Source organism: Diceros bicornis, chromosome 11, assembly GCF_020826845.1.
Source record: "Diceros bicornis minor isolate mBicDic1 chromosome 11, mDicBic1.mat.cur, whole genome shotgun sequence".
Classification (NCBI taxonomy): domain Eukaryota; kingdom Metazoa; phylum Chordata; class Mammalia; order Perissodactyla; family Rhinocerotidae; genus Diceros; species Diceros bicornis.
Window position 1 is genome coordinate 12,412,298 of NC_080750.1, and position 20,587 is coordinate 12,432,884.

The following is a 20,587-nucleotide window of genomic DNA, read 5'->3' on the forward strand; positions in this document are numbered from 1 at the left end:
TGTCAGCAACATTAATGCCTCCCTCCTCTGGGCTCCTATAGCTACACTGAAAACTCTTATGAAAGCAAGGATCCTGTCTGTCTTGTTTTCCACCATATCTCTAGTGCACAGCATATTCGTGGGCATATTAGGGGCTCAATACTTTTTTGTTAAGTTAATGAATGAATATAATCTCTATTGTCTGTGCCATTCACGTAACACATGAATGTATTAAACTCACTGGTATATAGATGAACTCTCAAACTCTCAAACTCAATTATTATCCCAGAAATGACAAAGGCTATGTAAAATATGGACTTGTGTCTTCTGCAGCATCTTGAACATGGAAGATTACTCCATAAATATTTATCAAAATAGATAAGAGGAAGTGAATAGAGATCCTAGAGACCAAGATATATGAGAACTTGGCACACAATATAGTTGACATAAATCAGTGGGTGAAAAATGGAATGTTCTATAAAAAGTGCTGGGAAAACTATCCATAAAGAAAAGTATAAATTTAATACCATATACCATACACAAAAATAAACTATAAACAGATTAAAAATCTAAACATGAAAAGCAAAACTGTAAATTTTTTTCGTAAAAAACTAAGATAGTACCTTTATTATGGGGCTAGAGAAGGATTTTTTAAATAAGATACACAAAGCTTTTATAAAACTTAAAAAACTGACACATTTAAATATAGTAAAATTAAAATACCTTTCTAAGAAAAAGACCTTAAACAAGCGCAAGGACATGCTCCAGATTGAGAAAAGGTATTTGTAACACATAACAATAAAGACTTTGTACAGAGAACATATCCAAAAATTTTAGAATCAATTACAAAAAGAAAACCCAATAGAAAAATAAGCAAAGAATATAAACAGAGAATTCATGAAAGAGGAAGAGATTAATCAGGGAAACGGAATTAAAAAGGAATCCAAAAACTCTAAGATTGGCAAAAATTAAAAATGTTGATAGCATCAAGTTGAGGTGGGGACATGCGAAAACAGGAACTCACACATTGCCGTGATATAAACTGATATAATTACTTTAGAAAGTAAATTAGTAGTGCCTGATAAAATTGAATGGTGCCCATACTCCAGGACCCAGCAAAATGCTCCAACATGTATGTACCCAGTGAGACACATAATGGCTATCTACTGCAGCACTGTTTTTTAACAGAGAAAGAATGGAAACCACCTAACTAGCCATCAGCAGGGGAATAAATAAACTGTGGTTTAATCTTACAATCAGAGTTAAAATTCATAAGCAGTTATAATGAACAAAATCTACATGGATGGAGTACAAATAAACCATGAGGCCATATGATATCACATGAAAAAATATAAAATAAGTTTTTGCTTGTAAGAATTCTTCAGCAATATGGTACACATTTTATTTAAAGCTTTTTATTATGACCATTTTTAAATAGACAAAATTAGAATAGTATAGTGAAACTCCTTATACTCATCACCTTGCTTTAATATTTTGCCAGCATTGCTATACCTTTTTAAATACCAAAATTCATGCTGAGGGAATGGCCGTTTAGCAGGGCCCACGACAGAGCACAGGACAAGGAGAAAGGAGAGTCGGGTTCTAGTGCAGCTCCACACGCTGATTTTCTCTGCAGGCCCTCCCCTCTGAACTAGGAAGACTTCAGACTGGACTGATAAAAGGTCTGGGACAAAAGGAAATAATCAGGATCCAAGCTGACTTTCTAGAAGGGGCAAATAGAGAAATCTAAAAGACACAAAACACCAAGAAGACCCAAAGGATCAAAAACACTAAAACTGCACTCCCGACTCCTCAGCATTCACAGCGAGACGACCTGAGGTCTCCTCTAGCTCTACAGGGATATGACTTCACTCGCAGATACTTTTTTCGGGAAGCACTAATATAGCTGCCTCCCCTCCAAAAACCCATCTTCTCTTCTCCCTAAATCTCGAGTTTGCTTTAAGATTTGGGTAGCAAGTAGCTTCCTGAGGGCTCTCTTTGCTCCTCACATCACGTCCTGCCCTTCCACGGTGCCACTGGCACAGACAAGGAAGGCCTAGAGCCTGGTCCTGAGACCCTAAGTTTCTAGGATGCTGTAGAGCAGGAAGGGAGTGGAAGAACTGGCAAATAAGAGCCAAACTGAATCGTCTGGGAAAGTAGACACATACCTCTTGAAGCAGTGTGCTGCTGTAAGGACCCAGCAGCTACTCAGGAGTGTGGCCCCACACAGGAGCCTGCCATCTCCATGGGATGACTTGAGCCGGAGGGACACTTGCCAAGGCCAGCCACCCCTAAGAAGAAAGTAAGCCACTCATCAGTATTGTAAAAGGCAGAAAAGCACCCCTTAAAACAATGACTTACAAGGCTTGTAGGTGGAAGAAAAGGAGTGTAACAGGGACGCTAGGATGTAGGATCCCTTCCTATTTTAAGAAGGTGCCCCTACAATTCTGAGCAGACCACCCTGAAGATTTGTTTAAAGACATTTGTATGCATCCCATCTATCTCTACCTTCTCAGAAACAAGTTGAGTCTTCCTTATATTTCACGATTTGATGTGTATTTTCTCTCCTCCCTCTACCTCACCTAAGCATCCTGAAGAAGTATTTAATAAACAAAGTGCTGGTTTCCACTAGTATATTCAACAAACAAAAAAATTATACTAAAATGAGTCAAGTCCGAAACCAATATATTCTAAACTAAATGAGTTTTGTAGTTATACATTGTTTCAGATCTCCTGTTAAATTAGTTTGTTTCTGCCACATAACTTTTCAGCAATATATCTACCTCATAAATCAGGGGACAGTGAGACAAGAACACGGTCCACATAAAGTGAATGTAGGTCAAAGGACAGTGAGATTATCAGTGTAACCTGTACGTAACTTAGAAACTGAAATAAGTAAAATAAATCCCTACATCATAGTAGAAAATCCCAATTTGTAACCCTGTATGTATATAAATAATTCTGTAATATGGCAATTCTCTTCTGAAGAACCTTTTACCTTAAAGAATTTTTCCCACCAATGATCCGCTTCTGCCGACGGTGCAGTAATCTCAACCCGCAAACAGAGGAGAGGGACTCTGAGCAGAAATAGGTATTAATTAAACTAGCATGTGGCTAACAGTGGGGGAGAGACACAAGTGACACATGCCCCTGCTGCTTCCTGCTCTGTTTAAAACGCCTTTTCTCCTGAAATTATAGCCTACCTTTCTTATAACAAAAATAAAAAGTTGTTTTCTCATTCAGCCAAGGCAACAATAATTCTCAAGCAGACGAGGAACTTGATGAGGTTTCCCACCTGCGGCTCTGAAGGGGCTTGAGAGGCTGCTGAACAGTTTGACCCTGTCCAGCACGCCATCCTTGTAGGTCCCTGCGTCTCCTCCTCTGCTGATTACAGAAATTGTTTTGGCATTCAGGAACATTAAACAAAACAAGAGAACTACAAAGGCAATAATGGTCTACATTACTTGCTTTTCACATACAACACTCTTACAAGCCACATACACAAATGTAACTCAGAGGAGCAAGGCACATTCCCAGGATGGAATTCTGATCTAAATTTACATTTACTTGTACAGCAGATTAATATATGGAAAGGGTTTATTACTGAGCTAATTTAAGCAACAAACTGTATTTAAGGATATATAATCAAACTTCCCAAGATAATGGACTTCTGTCAAGAGCATTAAAAAAAAAGATTTAAATTAAAAATATATGAAAGGTGGTGTACAAAAGAAGAGTAAATAAAATAAGGTCTGACTCATTTTTAAAATAATTTTAGAAAATAGGAGAACCTATATAGGGGTATTTTGTTTCTTTGGTTAAGTACATGTGTATAAAGTGTAGATATATACTGTTTTTCTATCTGTGGAAGAAGAGGAGGGTGGGAACTGTGCCAAGACCATGAAAATCTAGTCAGCACTAATGGTCTCCCATAACAACTGGGCAGAATGGAGCTCAATAGGGAATCAGCACTAGTTATTTCTCCGGAGAAAGAGGTTGGACAGTGTGTACCAAGATCATTATTTTGCCAAATCTCAGAGGCATGCTGTCAAACATTAATCCTCATTTCTTAGGATGTGAGTCCTCTAGATGACACTGCAAATTATAAGACAGAAACACATAAGTTTCCAATAATGCTCCAAGTCAGGTCAATGCATATAATGCCAAGACGAGGAATGATGTAATACTGAGCAAGCAAAACTCAAAGTTTACATCATTCTGAAGCAAAGCACCAGATCGCAAAAAGTCAAATCTATTTAAAGCCATAAAATCCACTGTGACAAAAAATTAAAAAGCAAAATGAAGTTCATTTACAAAAGGATCCCATCAGATGACCAACAACCAATGGCTTGAGTTTGAAGCATCTTATATAAGTCACTAGGTCTTGAGTCTCAACACAAAATCAACAGGGCAATAAGCCAAAATTCAGTAATCTAGCTGGTCTAAGATGAAATCTTTTTATTTGAGGTATGGTAGCATTGGAACCATGGTAAGATATCAAAATAAGCATTGCTGCCACTCTGGGAAGGCATGAAAACAAATGTATAAATAATGAAGCAATAAACATGGTATTTCATATTTAAAAATAGGTTTACATAGAAATATAGTAAACATATTACAATTATTGAATTTTTATGTTTTTCTACTGCTTAAGAAATGTGACATAATCCAAAGAATTAGTTATATTCAATTTGTAATTATTGTTTAAATTATTGAAGAGAATTTAATAAATTAAGTTATAATCAATACTTAGGAAAAATTGGCTTACCAAATCATATTTATTACATATATATGTAATATGTGTTATATATACATAATATGTATATATAAAACAAAGTACAAAGGGTTGTAAGTATTCCTCTCCACACTCAAAAGCCCCTCAGTAGATAGGGAAGAATCATACTAACAACATCCAATTTATTCATTGCATTGTCTTTGGCAGTTACCAAAAGATGTTAGAAAAAGAGAATGCTTAGATATAGATTTTAAGGAAATTCAATGTATCAAAACTGTGAACTTTCAATCCATATAAATAGATGACTGTCCTTTTCATGAAATATACCACAGTTTTCTCCAAAATAGCTAGTTCTTCTCCTTATTCAGTTAAAGTAGCATTTGTTTCATAAAAATGAAACTCAGAGTTGGGGCCAGCCCCGTGGCTTAGCGGTTAAGTGCCCACGATCCGCTACTGGCAGCCTGGGTTCAGATCCCGGGCGTGCACCTACGCACCGCTCGTCCCGCCATGCTGAGGCCGCGTCCCACATAAAGCAACTAGAAGGATGTGCAACTACGACATACAACTATCTACTGGGGCTTTGGGGAGAAAAAGGGGAAAAAAGGAGGAGGATTGGCAATAGATGTTAGCTCAGGGCCTGTCTTCCTCAGCAAAAAGAGGAGGATTGGCATGGATGTTAGCTCAGGGCTGATCTTCCTCACAAAAAAAAAAAGTTAGAAGAAAAAACTCAGAGCTTTCAAGAACTCTTACTATTTATTTATGTTTGAAACATCTATTACTGTATTATAATAAAAGATTATTTCTCATATTCCTTACATTTTTAAATTCCAGAGAATAAAATCTACAAAAGATAATTTTTTTTGCAACTAATTTTAAAAATTATCCCTGTTGTTTAAAATATTTGTAAGTATGGAAGAAGTTCCTTTCTATGATTCATCTTTAAATTTTCATTTCTTGCCTTCTTTTGATGAAGTAAATATCAATTATGAATCTTCAAGGACACCAACAAGTTTGTCAGTTTTATTACATCCAGAGAAGGAATGGTACAGAAATGACTGAGAATGTCAAAAAGGGAAGATCCCAGAGATTACAAAATCCCGTAAACCCATTCCTGCCCTTGAACTCTGCTCTCCCTGTAAGCTCCACCCGGGCAAGTTTGTCAAGAACCACCGCCTCTAAATTCTAACGCAAAGAACAAGGAATTGTATATATCCTCATGGAAGGGGATTTTTGTTATCAAAGTACTGCTTATAATAACAAAGTGGGAATTAGTATTTTTGACTTATATAGGCCCCAGAAGGTGACTTACCTTTATTACTGTTAACTGATGCTTTCTTTCCAAAATAATCACAAATAACTCCTGCATCCTCGCTGTGGCGGCAGTTGTGTCTTCCAATATCTTGTTTGATACAGTCAGCCAGGGACCTCTCGTTTCCTGTGCACTTCACATTATCCACGTGGATGGGTCCTTTTCCTTCCCCAAAATAAGCCATGGTTCTTGCTTTGGCAGGACCCCTGGAAACAGAGCATTCTTGAGGATGTGGAGAATAAGTCAATCATACATCTGAATAAATCACAACATATTCTTGCTCAGTTATATTCCTTAACTTTTATATATTAAAATTAGCCTCTATATGTGCAAAAACCCATTCATTTCATGACTCCGTCAAAAAAAATTAGGAGAGGTAATGACTACACTTTGTTTTCATACCCCACAGGTTCCTGATTACACCAGTTGCCTCTCATTTAGCTCCTGCTAAGAAAGTCACATTTAATGGCATGTCAAAAAATCACGATAGTCTTAACTCTAGTTTATGCAGGAAAAAAATCACCTCGAAATTTTCTACTCCCTTAAAGAGCATAATACTCTCTTAAAATTGGTGTAATATTGCCAAGAAAATTATGAGATTAAATAATTACCTAGAAAGCTAAGAACTAATTTTTTGCCTACTTTAGAAGTAAAAAAGTACAATTTTTAACAGAGAAAGAGAACACCAGGAATCACAAATAGAGGGCAGACTTACTTTTGGTGTATTACAATTTTTTTGTTTTTTTTTAGTAACAATTATTTCTTTTTAAATATCCAAATACAGAGGCTTTTTAATGAAATATTTCAAACTAACACCATATTCAAAACTCAATTCCTGATAAAGTAATGACATAACTATGAAAAGCAAAAGTTTTGAAGTTTGAATTATAAGAAAATTATCCTTATAACCTCAAGTTAGGGGAAGATTTATTAAATAAGACATAGATAGTATGCCATAAATTCAAAGATTAATAAATTCTACAAAAATTAAATTAAGAATGCCACTTTACTAAAAATCACACTAAGGAAAGTGAAAAGATAAAAATTTGATGAATATATTTGCAATACATATTTACAAATATGTTTGTTGGTAATATATTTTCTAATAGAGTGGAACAGCATAAAATATGCAAAGAATTTTCAAAATTCATTTAGAAAACTAAAAAAACCCAACAACCCAAGAGAAAAACAGGCAAAAGACAGAAAAAGGCATTTTACACAAAAGGAATATATATCAGTGGCCAATAAACAAATGAAAACCTGTTCAATCTCACCAGTAATCAGAGATAAGTAATGAGATAACACTAGCTACCCATTAGATTGGCACAAAATGAAAAAAGGTGAAAAATGAAAAAATGATGAAAAAGCCGTCATTGCTATTGAGTGTGTAAATCACGTAGTCACCTGGGGAAGCAATCTTGCAACACCTGACAAGTTGACTGTGCCCATGCTCTACAAGCCAGAAGGTCTACTCTTGATTACATTCCCTAAAAAAAACTCTTGCACCAGCAAGAAAGACATAAGAATGTTCATACTCTAACTTTTCACAGCAAAACTAGAAACGATAAACAACCTATCAATAATACAGTAAACTAATAAGCTGGATATTTATGTGACTTAATATTATAGAGCAAAATGAATAGGAGAGAACGACAGCTACATGCATCAACAGAGATGAATCTCACAAGCAATTTTGAGGAAAAAAACAGCCATTAACTGAAGAAAACCTAAAGTATGATTGCTTACTTGCAAAAATATATAAGAAATAGACAAAATTATTATGTAAGGATATAACTTGCTCTAAAATTATGAAGAAATGCAGTTAAATGACACAAAATTCAAGATGGTGGAGTAAGGAGAGTGGGATTGACACACAAGGAGCTTAAAGGTACAGTAACGTTCTATCTCCTAAATTCAGTGGCAGAGACAGGGCTGCCCTGTACGGTCCTGCATGTTGTGCACAGCACCAGGAGATGCCATTCACGTGGCTACAGCCTGCACAACTGAAGATGTGGCTGTGCTGGGATGATGTGTGTTTGTTTCATTGCTATCCTTTAAAAAATACACATACATACATATTCTCTTTGGCTGTATGATATATTTTCCAGTCAAAGACAAAGAAAAAAATTGCAAAATATTAATCTTAGAAGCTTTTTTGAAAAGTTGAGTAAAAAAATTTATTTGCATACTTATAGATATCTTTTAATTAGACTGCTTTCTTATGACACACAAAAAAGTAATAAATAGGCATTAATTTCATAATTAGAAATAAAATGTTATTTAAGAGAAAAGAATCTAATTTTATTTTAGGAAATTATAAATCAATAATACCTTATATCAGAGAAATATGTTTTAATGTTAACCTAGGTGATGATACCTTGCAAATAACCACTGAACATACCATGGCATATCTGCTATTGGAACACTTGGATACAGTTGGGAAAAAATGTTTTGTTGTTGTTAGCTTAGTAATCACTGTATACAAGAGCAATTTATCACTGAAACAATTCCATCCACTGAGCCGAAGAGGTTTAGGACTACCATTGTTAGATTAAGAGGCAGTGTCAGTGATGGACCAGACTGTGGACCTGAGTGTGAATCCAGTTCTGTCTCTCACTAGCTGTGAAACTTTAGACAATTACGAAACCTCTCTGAGACTGTTTCATCATCTGCAAAACTGAGATAACCGTAACTACCTCATTTGGTTATTGTGAAGATTAAATGAGATAATGCCTGGTACATAGTAAGTACTCAATAAATGTTAGCTATAATATAGTTGGTTAATAACTGGTTGTTATTAAATTTACTAAATTTTTAAAAATAGAAATAAAAAGAGGGAGGGAATAAAAACACAAACAAGCCAGCAAACAGGCCAAGCTAGTATATACCCCTTAAAATATCTTCACTTAAAATTTTTCTTTGGCAATGTTCAGTTTTTCACTTCCACCCTAGAAGACAGACATTACGTATTTATTTGTGTTCACATGTACAGCATATGTTAAAGGAGTAATGTGATAAAGGGCAATTCCTAATAAAACATTTAGAAGAATGGTAATCATGGGAATCTTCAAAGCTATTACTTTCCAAACACTCAATGACAGAAAAGCCTTAAGATCTGCTCAACCTGGAAACAGGGCAAAGGAAATTTCAACCTGTCTAAAGGTTAGAACAAATTCTCAACAAGTGGCCTTCTGGTTTCCACTGCTTATGTCTTGAGCAATATATGCGGCAGCTGTCAACACCCTAGTATGTCTAAATGCCTGTTTTCCGTGTGTCTACTCTTCTGCCAGGGCGGGGAATGTCAGACAGAGGGAAAAGTGCAGAGTCCAGTTTCAAAATCTTTCCTATTCTAAGAAACTACAGCACATGAGAGCCACACATGGGAATCAAAAGTCTGAGACGTTTTAAATCAAAAGAAACTGTCTCATTAAAAATGACAACATAGATTTCTAACATCAAAATAGATTCTACTTAATTCAGATAAAGCTATTATATTTCCTTACAGTTATGCAAGGAACTCAGGCGAAGTAGTTTATGGATATGGATTATCTGAGAAATTCACTTAGATAATCCCCTTTCAGCAAGCTCGTAGTGGGCAGCACATTTATTTCATAAATAAACCCAGTCATTTCTTCTGCCTTGGTAACTGCTACTCTGACAGAAATTGCAAATAAAAATAAGTTTTAACCCATTAGAAATGTTTACAGTCATGGAAGATCCCTGGGCCTAAATAGGTGACTCTAAAGCTACCCTTAGAGTAAATCTTTTTTTATATATAAAACTCATTTAATAATTGCATAAGTAATAAGTGCTCATTGTATCAAATTTTCAAAATGAAAATGAAAGTATAAAAAATCCCAACAACACACTGCTAGCATCTGGGTATATTTCCTTCTTGTACATATTTATGGGGAAAATACTAACTATGATTTTTTTTTTTTTTGTGAGGAAGATCAGCCCTGAGCTAACATCCATGCCAATCCTCCTCTTTTTACTGAGGAAGACTGGCCCTGAGCTAACATCTATTGCCAATCCTCCTCCTTTTTTTCCCTTTTTCTCCCCAAAGCCCCAGTAGATAGTTGTATGCATAGTTGCACATCCTTCTAGTTCCTGTATGTGGGACGCGGCCTCAGCATGGCCAGACAAGCGGTGCATCGGTGCGCGCCTCGGATCCAAGCCCGGGCCGCCAGTAGCGGAGCGCGTGCACTTAACCACTAAGCCACAGGGCCAACCCCAACTATGATTTTTAATGGTTAAAAAAATTCATTGTACAGATTAGTGGATCTCAACCTGCAGAGTACTCAAAAGGCCACTTGGGCTGATTCTGAATGAGTGTATCGGGGTGGGACTTAGAAATCTATTTTTTTAACAAGCCATAGGTAGTTCTGCATCAAACTTTAGTGTGGAAAAATTAGAATTTATTTCCCTACGGTTGTACATTTATTTTGAAAATTTAGACTTTTTACAATTATATACATCCTGATACATAAATCTTTATGGGCAGCTTAGATTTCTTCCCAGAAACAAAATTTTTGTTCAACAGGTATAAACGTTTTTTAAGGTTCTGGATATATATTGCTGAAAAGAGGGCAAGTCTTTGGAAAGCAAGTTATGCGTTTGAAATATGTATAATTAAAATGTAACTATTTAAAGAAAAGGTTTTTTCCTGCTTTATTTTGTGTCATAATTCTGATCTGTCTGGAATTTATTTCTGTTTAGATTTAGTAAGGGATCTAGCTTTATTTTTGCCCCTAAGGTAATTGTCCCAATAACTTTTCCTGCTGATTTGAAGGGCTTTTTTATTTACTCATCTATCATATTTATATGTACACAGCCATTGCTTGGTCTTTATAGTTCAGTAATTCCCAACCTTGCCTACACATTAAAATTACCTTGGGGAGCTTTTAAAATACAGCAAATCCTGAACCCCATCTGACGTCAAATAAAGCAGAATCCGTGGGAGTGGGGCCAGGCATGGACAATATTTTTTAAGGCCCAAAGTGATTTTAATGTACAGCCAAGGTTGATAAGCACTACTGTAGTTGGCAGCATTGACCTCTTTGCCTGTTCCCGTGCCAGTATCACATGAATCTGATTTCAGATGAATTCAGAAGTCAAGTCCTCCTTCCCATCCCACACACACACCAAGAAAAACAAAACATTTTTACGAGAATAGCATTTAATGTATAGATTAATGTCTATTTTGTCTTCCCATTCAGGATTGTGGGGTATCACTTATTAGGTCTTCTAAATTTAGTAAAAATTTAGTTTTTTTCATATAGGTCTCAATTCTTCTGAGGTTTATTCCTCAATTTTTTTTATACCTTCTATAAATGAGACTTTTAAAAAATTTTCTACCTAACACATAGGAACACTATCGCTTTTTAAAAATATACGTATTTTATATTGTTACATTAATAATCACTAGTCCTAGTGTCTTTCTCATTGATGCTCTAGGGTTTTCTAGGTGAACAATCATATTATTCATATAACAATTCTTACTTCCTTTTCAATACCGACACCTCAATTCTTAATGATTAGTGGGACCTCCAGATAATACTGAGTCATTGCAATAATAGTACACACCCTTGATTTGTTCCTATTTGATGACTGTGATATAAAGTTAAGGTAGTTTTACTTTATTCTCAGCTTCCTAAAAGATATGAGGAAGGAATGTTGATTTTTATCATATAACTTTTCAATATTTTTGTTGAAATAAATTTTTTGAAACAAATTTTTGTTGAAACAAACATTTTGTTGAAACAAACAAATATGTTTGTTCAACATATTTGTTTTCACTTATAGACGACATAGTGAAATACATTCATTGAATGCCTCAGTTTGAACCACTCATTCTGGCAATAGACTCTGTTTGTGGAGTATTGTTCTTTTAATATACTACTGGATTAAATTTGCTAATATTTGGTTTAGAATTTTTGTATGAAGATTCATGAGATTGAGGTATAGTTTTCTGTATGCGTGTGTGTGTGTGTTTGTGTGTGTGTGTATTTAACTTGTCTAGTCTTAAAATCAAGTTCTATTAGCCTCATAAAACGACTGGAAAGATTTCCCTCTTTTTTGCTCTGCAGCAATTTATATACCTCAGGAATGAACTGTGCCTTGAAGACTGGTCAAAATTCTTTAGCAAAATATCAGAGTCATTTCTTCTGTGGTCATTAATCTATTTGGGTTTTCTATCTATTTTCATAATCATATTTTTGTTGAAAATGTACAGTTTCCTAGATAATTGTCCAATTCATCTAGATTTCCAAATTAGCTAAAAGTAGTTCACAGAATTTTTCTACAAGTTATTTAGCCTTCTGTGTATCTGTGCTTATATTCCTTTTATTTTCTCTAATGTTTATTTGTATTCTCTCTCCTTTTTCTTAGTCAGAATTGCCAGAGATTGCTGCTTACTTTATTAATCTTTTTTTTTGGTGATGAAGAGTGGCCCTGAGCTAACATCTGTTGCCAATCTTCCTCTTTTTGCTTGAGGAAGATTGTCACTGAGCTAACACCTGTGCCAATATTCCTCTATTTTGTATGTGGGATGCTGCCACAGTGTGGCTTGATGAGCAGTGTGTAGGTCTGTGCCCAGGATCCAAACCTGGGAACCTTGGGCTGCAGAAGCGGAGCACATGAATTTAACCACTATGTCACTGGGCCAGCCCCTTCATCTTTTTTTTTTCCCCCCACTTGTGAGGAAGATCAGCCCTGTGCTAATATCTGCCAATCCTCCTCTTTTTTTGGTGAGGAAGACTGGCCCTGGGCTAACATCGGTGCCCATGTTCCTCCACTTTATACGGGACGCCGCCGCAGCATGGCTTGCCAAGCAGTGCGTCGGTGCACGCCCGGGAACCGAACTGGTGAACCCCAGGCCGCCGCAGCGGAGCGCACACACTTAACTGCTTGCACCACCAGGCCAGCCCCTTAATCTTTTTTTAAGATGGAAATAATTGCTGATGATGCGGATGTGTAGTGTAAAGCAATCTGAAATTCAAACAGGCGTAATTTGAAGAAAATTAAAAATTAATATCATTCTAAAGTTAAAATCCAAGATGGGTCCCGTCAATTTGGGGAGTGAGGATGAGTGGAGGTAGAAAGTAAATAATAATATGCTAAATGTCTTTATTTTTCAGGAAGGGCAAGTTAGAGATAATTTTTGAAATTGGTAAGAAAACATGCCAGTATGTTTGCTTAAAATTTAAAGAAGAATTTCTGGTAAAACAATAAGAACGCCGAATTTCCAGACCTGTAGAGAAAGGAAAGAAAGAAACATAGAAAATTGGATTGCTTGCAAATCAAAAAACAGAAGGTTACAGAAAGAACAGACAATAAAGCCTGATAAATAGCATAAAAGTAGATGACAGGTGGAAGTAAACATATAGAAAATAAAATTAGACTCATTAAATAAAACAAAAGATGATTTCTTAGCAATTTATCGATCAGACTAAAAAGTGCACCATTTTAGAAATATCAACGAATAGATATTAGAGAACATTTTAAACCAATAAAAGTGCATGATTAAATAAAGACATTCTCAATGATATAGTGAAATCTAATAAATTTTCCTTTGTTTTTTTTAATAATTAAGGACTGTGTCATCTATAGGAAAAAGGGAAGGGACTTCCCAGTGGGCTACAGGCACGTAGTAATTCAAAGCTGAGAACTTCAAAGAGACAACAGGCTCTAATACGCTAGTCATTAAACTGGGTGCCAAGCGCTCCTGGGAGTAGATGATGCCTTTCCAAGGGATACATAGGCTTTAAGAGAATCAATATTCAGATCCTCAAATTCCATGTGTATCTCTGCTCCAAAAACTGGTCTTGTTGAAATCAAGATAAACTTCTCTTTCAAAATTTCCCTTCTTCCACATCACAAAAGAAAGGCCTATATTTCCCTCATCCAAAATCCTACCACAGTGCATTGCTCCAAGATTTAAAAGCCTCTAAAATGGCCAAAAGAACAACTCAAAATATATGATAGCAATGAAGCCTCCTTCAACCAAGTACCATACACCCAAGCCATCAATCTAAGTAAGAAACGGCAGGTTTGGTCAACTTTTATTTCCTATGTTTAATAATTATTTATCAAATTTTATTTTTTGTTGTTGTTATTGTCTTTAATCAGTTGTGTACTAGAAATCATAAAATCCAGAGAGGAATTCATTAAAAGAATTTAATTTCTCTCTCTCTTGCTCTGTCCATGTGTATACACACACACACACCCGCACACACATTTTTTAAAGCATAATAACATTAGGATTCTTTGGGGAAAGAAAATTTAAAATACAATTTCAAGGAGAAAAAGGAACTATGTAAAATTTCTGAAGGTCAAAGAAGAGCTTGTTCATGCATTTTTTAAACGGATGACAGAGTATCAAATCACTATGATACTTATATTCCATTGGATGTAATTAAAAGAATGAATTAACTGTTCTATTTTTAAATGTCATATACAAATATGCCAGAAATTAAATTTTTTGCAGCTATTTAAATGTCATATAGGGCCAGCCCAGTGATGTAGTGATTAAGCTCACATGCTCTGCTTTGGCAGCCCAGGGTTCACAGGTTCGAATCCTGGGTGCGGACCGATGCACTGCTCATTAAGCCATGCTGTGGTGGCTTCCCACATACAAAATAGAGGAAGATGGGCACAGATGTTAGCTCAGGGTCCATCTCCCTCACCAAAAAAAAAGAAAGAAAGAAAGAAAGAAAATAAAATAAATGTAATATAAAAATTTAATATACTTAATTTTAGGTCTCCACTAAAACAGTAGGGGAACATCATTTTTTAAATTCTTTAATTTTTTTAATTCTTTAAATTCTTTACTCTAATAAACATGAAGTTCAAGAACAATGTCATATTGAAACATATGCCAATAGATTCACACAAAGTTCAAATAGAATGGAATTTCCATCATAGCTATTTAGTCTATCTTAATGAGTTTGATATCAACACCTTCTCTCTGAACCATCTAAAAACAATAAACCCATATGCTAGACTTTGTCAGACATTATGTAAGACATCATTAAATAATGGCTTTTACTTTCTGTGCACTCTAAGTATACCTGGATTAGTTACCATTCACGTTTCCTGGTTTTTATTACTTAATTTCTGTTTTTCTCATTATGAAAATGCTTTCTAATGCTATTTCGATTCTCATTGTTTCCAAGGACTAATTCTCAAGTATGAGATAGCTGGCTGGGGGACAGATCTCTGGAATTCTTATTAATAAAGCTCAAGCCTTTCCACAGCTTAAAAGTTTTCTAGATTGATTTCTACAAACAAATGCTTTATTAAAGATTGTTAACAATTCAAAGTAGATATGGGGAAAAAGATCCCCTACTCTAGTCACATACCTGTTTACCACTATATAAATATATGTTCTTATGTGAAATATATGTTCTCAGTAGGAAATTATAAAAACACTCAAGTTTATTCAGATTGATTAAATATCTAAATGATTCTCATTTAAATAGTACTATTTGATTGTAAATTGTAGAGGGTGCACTACAAGATGATTATCCAATTTGTTATAATAACATTAAATTACTGATTTACTTATTAAGAGACTTTAAAAAACAATTACAAAGTAAAATATTCTTTCAATGCTTTTCTTGGTAACTGTTACAGAAACATTATTGAAAATTGCTTCAAACTTGGTTCACTTAATCTATATTGTTTCCCACCTAAATTCACCATTTGAGTTGAATGTAAAATGGACTAAATTATGATAAGTAAAATGCAATAAAAAATGTAGAAAGAAATCAAAGTGAAAATGCATTGATGGATATGCTTACGAATGTTTTCCCTTCTTGAACTTGGCTTAGACACACAATTCGAGGATCAAATTTGATCTTTCCCTTTATATTTCCCTTTATATTTCCAAAGGTAATACTAGGTTTCCTGGATCACCTCTATCAAAAAAATTAAGTATGGCCAAGAAAACAATATACTTTAATGGCTGATTTTTGATAAGGAAATTCACTGGGAATGTAATGTAAGAATATAATTTTTTTTCCAAATGGGGGAAGGAGTGTTAGAAACGTAGTGGGAGTAAAGGAATCTTAAATCGTTGACTAAATTCACCCAGGCGTCTAATGTAGATTCTTCCTAACTTCCTCTACCATCCCATATTTTGAAAGCTGAAAATCTATATCACACACCAAGTTCGAATACTGAAAATCTATGTTACAAATAATGGACCCACTGACCATAAAATTATTGGAATCGCAACTAGGTCCAAAACTGAGCAATGAATGGAAGTAGTGTCTGAGTAGCCAAAAACAAATTCTGAATTAAGACTTTAGAATAAAACATTTGAACTTTTATTAAAATAGGAATACTTTTAAAAATGAAAATGTATTCTGTATAGGAATAACCAGTTACATTTATCCATATTTAAGATACACATAAATGTATAATTAATGATATATTTTAAAATCCGAACCACTATTAGTAATCTACTATGAGCTAGGCAATTTGTATGAGCTTAAATTTCATAACCCTCTAAATTGTAACACGTTCTATATATTTGTAACTCCAAAATCAATACTTGCTGTGCTTTCATAGTCGTTTATAGACATGTGCAAAGTCTCCAAAGATTTGAGTTGCCCAGTTGAGGTCTCAGAAGAAGATGATCTGTCTTTTGATTTCAGCTCTCAAACTGTGAACAAGTGTCCTTTTTCCAGTCTATTTAGTGCCACGTTTTTCGCACCATAACTCATGCCTAAACGAAGCCTATATAATACATGTATTTTCTCCATAAGACACATCACAGCCTTCTTGTTCTTAGGAACGCTAACACTATGCTTAGGGGCCATTTTAAACAAAAATCACCAACAAAACAGCACAAAAACGAGGGGAAAAAAGGTACTAATAGACCACAAAAAGGATCAGAGCTAAAGGAAGAAGGCAGAGCATCGCCTTGTTCAACCTCAGCCCTAGAAGCAGTGGCTCAATATTTGCTAATTCAGTGTTCACCGTTCACTTTAGAGAACACAACCACTGTGAATGAGAACCAACCACAATTTCAATAACTCTAGAGTCTCTTAAGAGGCTACAACGTTGAAACATAAATGACAGAGAAAAGGTTAACACCTTTGCCTGATAGAAGCAGTATTATGAATAGTCAAGAGTTATTAGACTATTGGCTGTTAGATAAAAGCTACATTTCTTATGTAACGCAATATATATTTCTTGTGAGAGAACAGAAATACTTAAGTAGATGCTACTTAGTATTTCTTTATAAATCTGAATCAAATAAGTATGCTGTCAGTATTTTCAACTGCATCACAAAAATTAATTTTAGGTAAGAAATAACTCATTAGAACAGGTCTAAAAAGTCAGAAATGTGTATCAAGTAACCATCCAAATAATTAGGTTTTCCTTACTTGTAGCCAAGCTGGCGACAGATCACAGCTGCATCCTTATCAGTCCACCCATCATCACAAATAGTTCCCCACTGGCCGTTGATAAAAACCTCCACTCGTCCTTCTTTCTTATTTTCTCCATCCATCAGTCTAATGGGAAAACCTAAGTCATGATTCAAAAGTATTAGAAAAGCCAAAACAAGTAAACTGATGTTAAAGCAAAAGCATGAGAGACTTTATAAAACACAATTCATTTTTTAAATCAACCATAAAATCATCTGGGCAATACAAGAGAGAAAGAAAGAGAGGAGATATCAATAAAAAACTGTATCTACTTTTGCAGCATCTTGAAGCCTTGAAGCAGAGAGCTCACTTGCTCAACTCTGTATTCCTAGCACTTGGAACAGTGCCTGGCATATAGAGGACATGCAATAGCTGTTTGCTGAATGAATGAGCAAATAGCACTGTAAAATTGTGAATGGTTTTATTACCACTAACTTCTAAATAGTAAAAGATGTTTACTTAGACCCATTTTTGGCTCATATCTGTTCATTTATCTTTGAACATAGGCAGAAATTTATACTCCAAAGCTTAGATTTTTAGGCAGACATAAACAGATATACCCTTGGCATGCATAGGTAACAGTGGAAAAAAAAGGAAGGGAGCTAACAAGGACAATTTCCATCGCAGGCTTCCTATTGACTATTGATTCCAAAGGAAGGATTCCAAAGGAAGGGCTTAAATCATAAAAATTACTAAGATTTAAAAGTTGAATGGGGAGGTAATGTACAGCATGGTGATTATAGCTAATAATACCATACTGCATATTTGAAAATTGCTAACAGAGTAGATCTTAAAAGTTCTCATCACAAGAAAAAAAAAATTTTGTTAACTATGTAACGTGACAGATATTAATTAGATTTATTGTGGTGATCATTTTACAATGTCAACAAATATCAAATCATTATGTTGTACACCTAAAACTAATATAATGTTATACATCAATTATACCTCAATTTAAAAAAATGCTGAAGCTAGGAAATAAAACATAATAATAATTAAAAAATAAATAAAAGTCATTATATTAAAAAAAAGTTGAGAAACTGATCTCTAGCAAATTGAGGTTTATTTAAGTTATGCAAATGAAGTGATTTGTAGAGTTTCACATATCTCTATCAACACCAATAAATACGGTGGTGTTTAATTGAAAGCCTTCACTGTAGCTTGCATACTGTCATGGGTTGAATTGTGAGGTTGCTACAGTGGGCCCTAATGCAGTATGACTGGTGTCCTTATAAAAAGGGGAAATTTGGTTACAGAGATACACAGAGGGAAAATTATATGAAGAGACATATGGAGAAGATGGCCATCTACAAGCCAAGGAGAGAGGCCTAGAACAGATCCTTCCCTCACAACTCTCAGAAAGAACTAATCCTGCCAACACTTTGATTTTGGACTTCAGAACTGTGAGACAATAAATATCTGTTGTTTAAGTCACCCAGTCTGTGGTACTTGGTTACAGTGGCCCAAGCACACTAATATACATACTTTAGATTACCTAGTTACTAGAAGGGTCTGCAGCTTCAGGGCCCCTAAGAGTTACTGGTAAGGATTTAGGGAATACAATGAAGCATGGTGAAATTTCGGAACTAGGGAGGTAGAGCAGGCAGCTAATGAACAAAATCCCAGTTTACATATATGTTTAAACCAACTGAAATTATTAGATTGACATTTGTTAACTGAAAGAAAATACTGTCGGCAAGACGGACACATCCTACTCTGATTCTTCTGATCCATTTTACTTCTCCATCCTTCTTTGTTACCCCCTAGAGTGTGGGCTCTCTAGTTTCTGTCCTGATCATACGCACTTCGTGGGACAGGCATCATCGTAGAGTCAGCATAGCAAAGTGAAAATCAACAAGTGTTTATGGAGTGTCTACTCTATGCACCGTTTACAATCAGCTAAAAAGTACTTGGGGGTTTAGCTATGTCACAAAACTCAGTGTAGTTGAAACTTTACATTTCTTATTAATGTATCTGAAATTGTGGGGTTCCTTGTAAAAGGAATAAGGTGAAAAGTGATCCTCAAAGAAAAAAAAATCCAAACAGATAAAAATCTTTCCTTAAAGTTTTCAATTTTTACATTTTTGGATCTTTGGTTCAAAATTAAGAAAACATATGCACATGGAATTAGATCTCCACATTGCATCTTACTTTTTTTATGGGCAGTTTTTCATATACCATAAAAATAAAAATGATGAAGTCTTTTTAAAGCCTAAGTTGCATGCTTTGTAAAATAACGTGTACAATATTTCTGAACCTAATTTTAGCCATTCATTTTATTTTATTTTATTTTATTTATTTTATTTTTTTTGTTTATTGCAGTTTATAACATTGGTTTATAACATTGTATAAATTTCAGGTGTACATCATTATACTTCTATTTCTGCATAGATTACATCATGTTCACCACCAAAATACTAATTACAACCCATCTCCACACACATGTGCCGAATTATCCCTTTCGCCCTCCTCCCTCCCCCCTTCCCCTCTGGTAACCACCAATCCAATCTCTGTCTCTATGTGTTTGTTTATTGTTGTTATTATCTACTACTTAATGAAGGAAATCATACGGTATTTGACCTTCTCCCTCTGACTTATTTCACTTTGCATAATACCCTCAATGTCCATCCATGTTGTCACAAATGCCTGGATTTCATCGTTTCTTATGGCTGAGTAGTATTCCATTGTGTATATATACCACATCTTCTTTATCCATTTGTCCCTTGATGGGCACTTAGGTTGCTTCCAAATCTTGGCTATTGTGAATAACGCTGCAATGAACACAGGGGTGCATGTATCTTTACGCATTGGTGTTTTCAAGTTCTTTGGATAAATACCCAGCAGTAGAATAGCTGGATCATATGGTAGTTCTATCCTTGATTTTTTGAGGAATCTCCATACTGTTTTCCATAGTTGCTGCACCAGTTTGCACTCCCACCAGCAGTGTATGAGAGTTCTCTTCTCTCCACATCCTCTCCAACACTTGTTGTTTCCTGTCTTGTTAATTATAGCCATTCTGACGGGCGTCAGGTGATATCTCATTGTAGTTTTGATTTGCATTTCCCTGATAGTTAATGATTTTGAACATCTTTTCACGTGTCTGTTGGCCATCTGTATATCTTCTTT

The 20,587-nt window shown here is 35.0% G+C and overlaps 1 protein-coding gene across 3 annotated transcripts in view; it reads right to left on the reverse strand.

Annotated features, from left to right (window-relative positions):
* The window catches only part of PRSS12 (serine protease 12), an 80,118-nt gene that overhangs the window by 18,608 nt on the left and 40,923 nt on the right, over positions 1 to 20,587 (reverse strand). For all 3 annotated transcript variants that reach the window (XM_058549964.1, XM_058549963.1, XM_058549962.1), the window contains 4 exons: positions 17,420 to 17,561; positions 6,024 to 6,229; positions 2,978 to 3,056; positions 2,148 to 2,270 (listed from right to left, as the gene is read on the reverse strand). In XM_058549964.1, the coding sequence (XP_058405947.1) occupies positions 2,148 to 2,270; positions 2,978 to 3,056; positions 6,024 to 6,229; positions 17,420 to 17,561 (550 nt within the window). The remainder of the gene's footprint in view (positions 1 to 2,147; positions 2,271 to 2,977; positions 3,057 to 6,023; positions 6,230 to 17,419; positions 17,562 to 20,587) is intronic.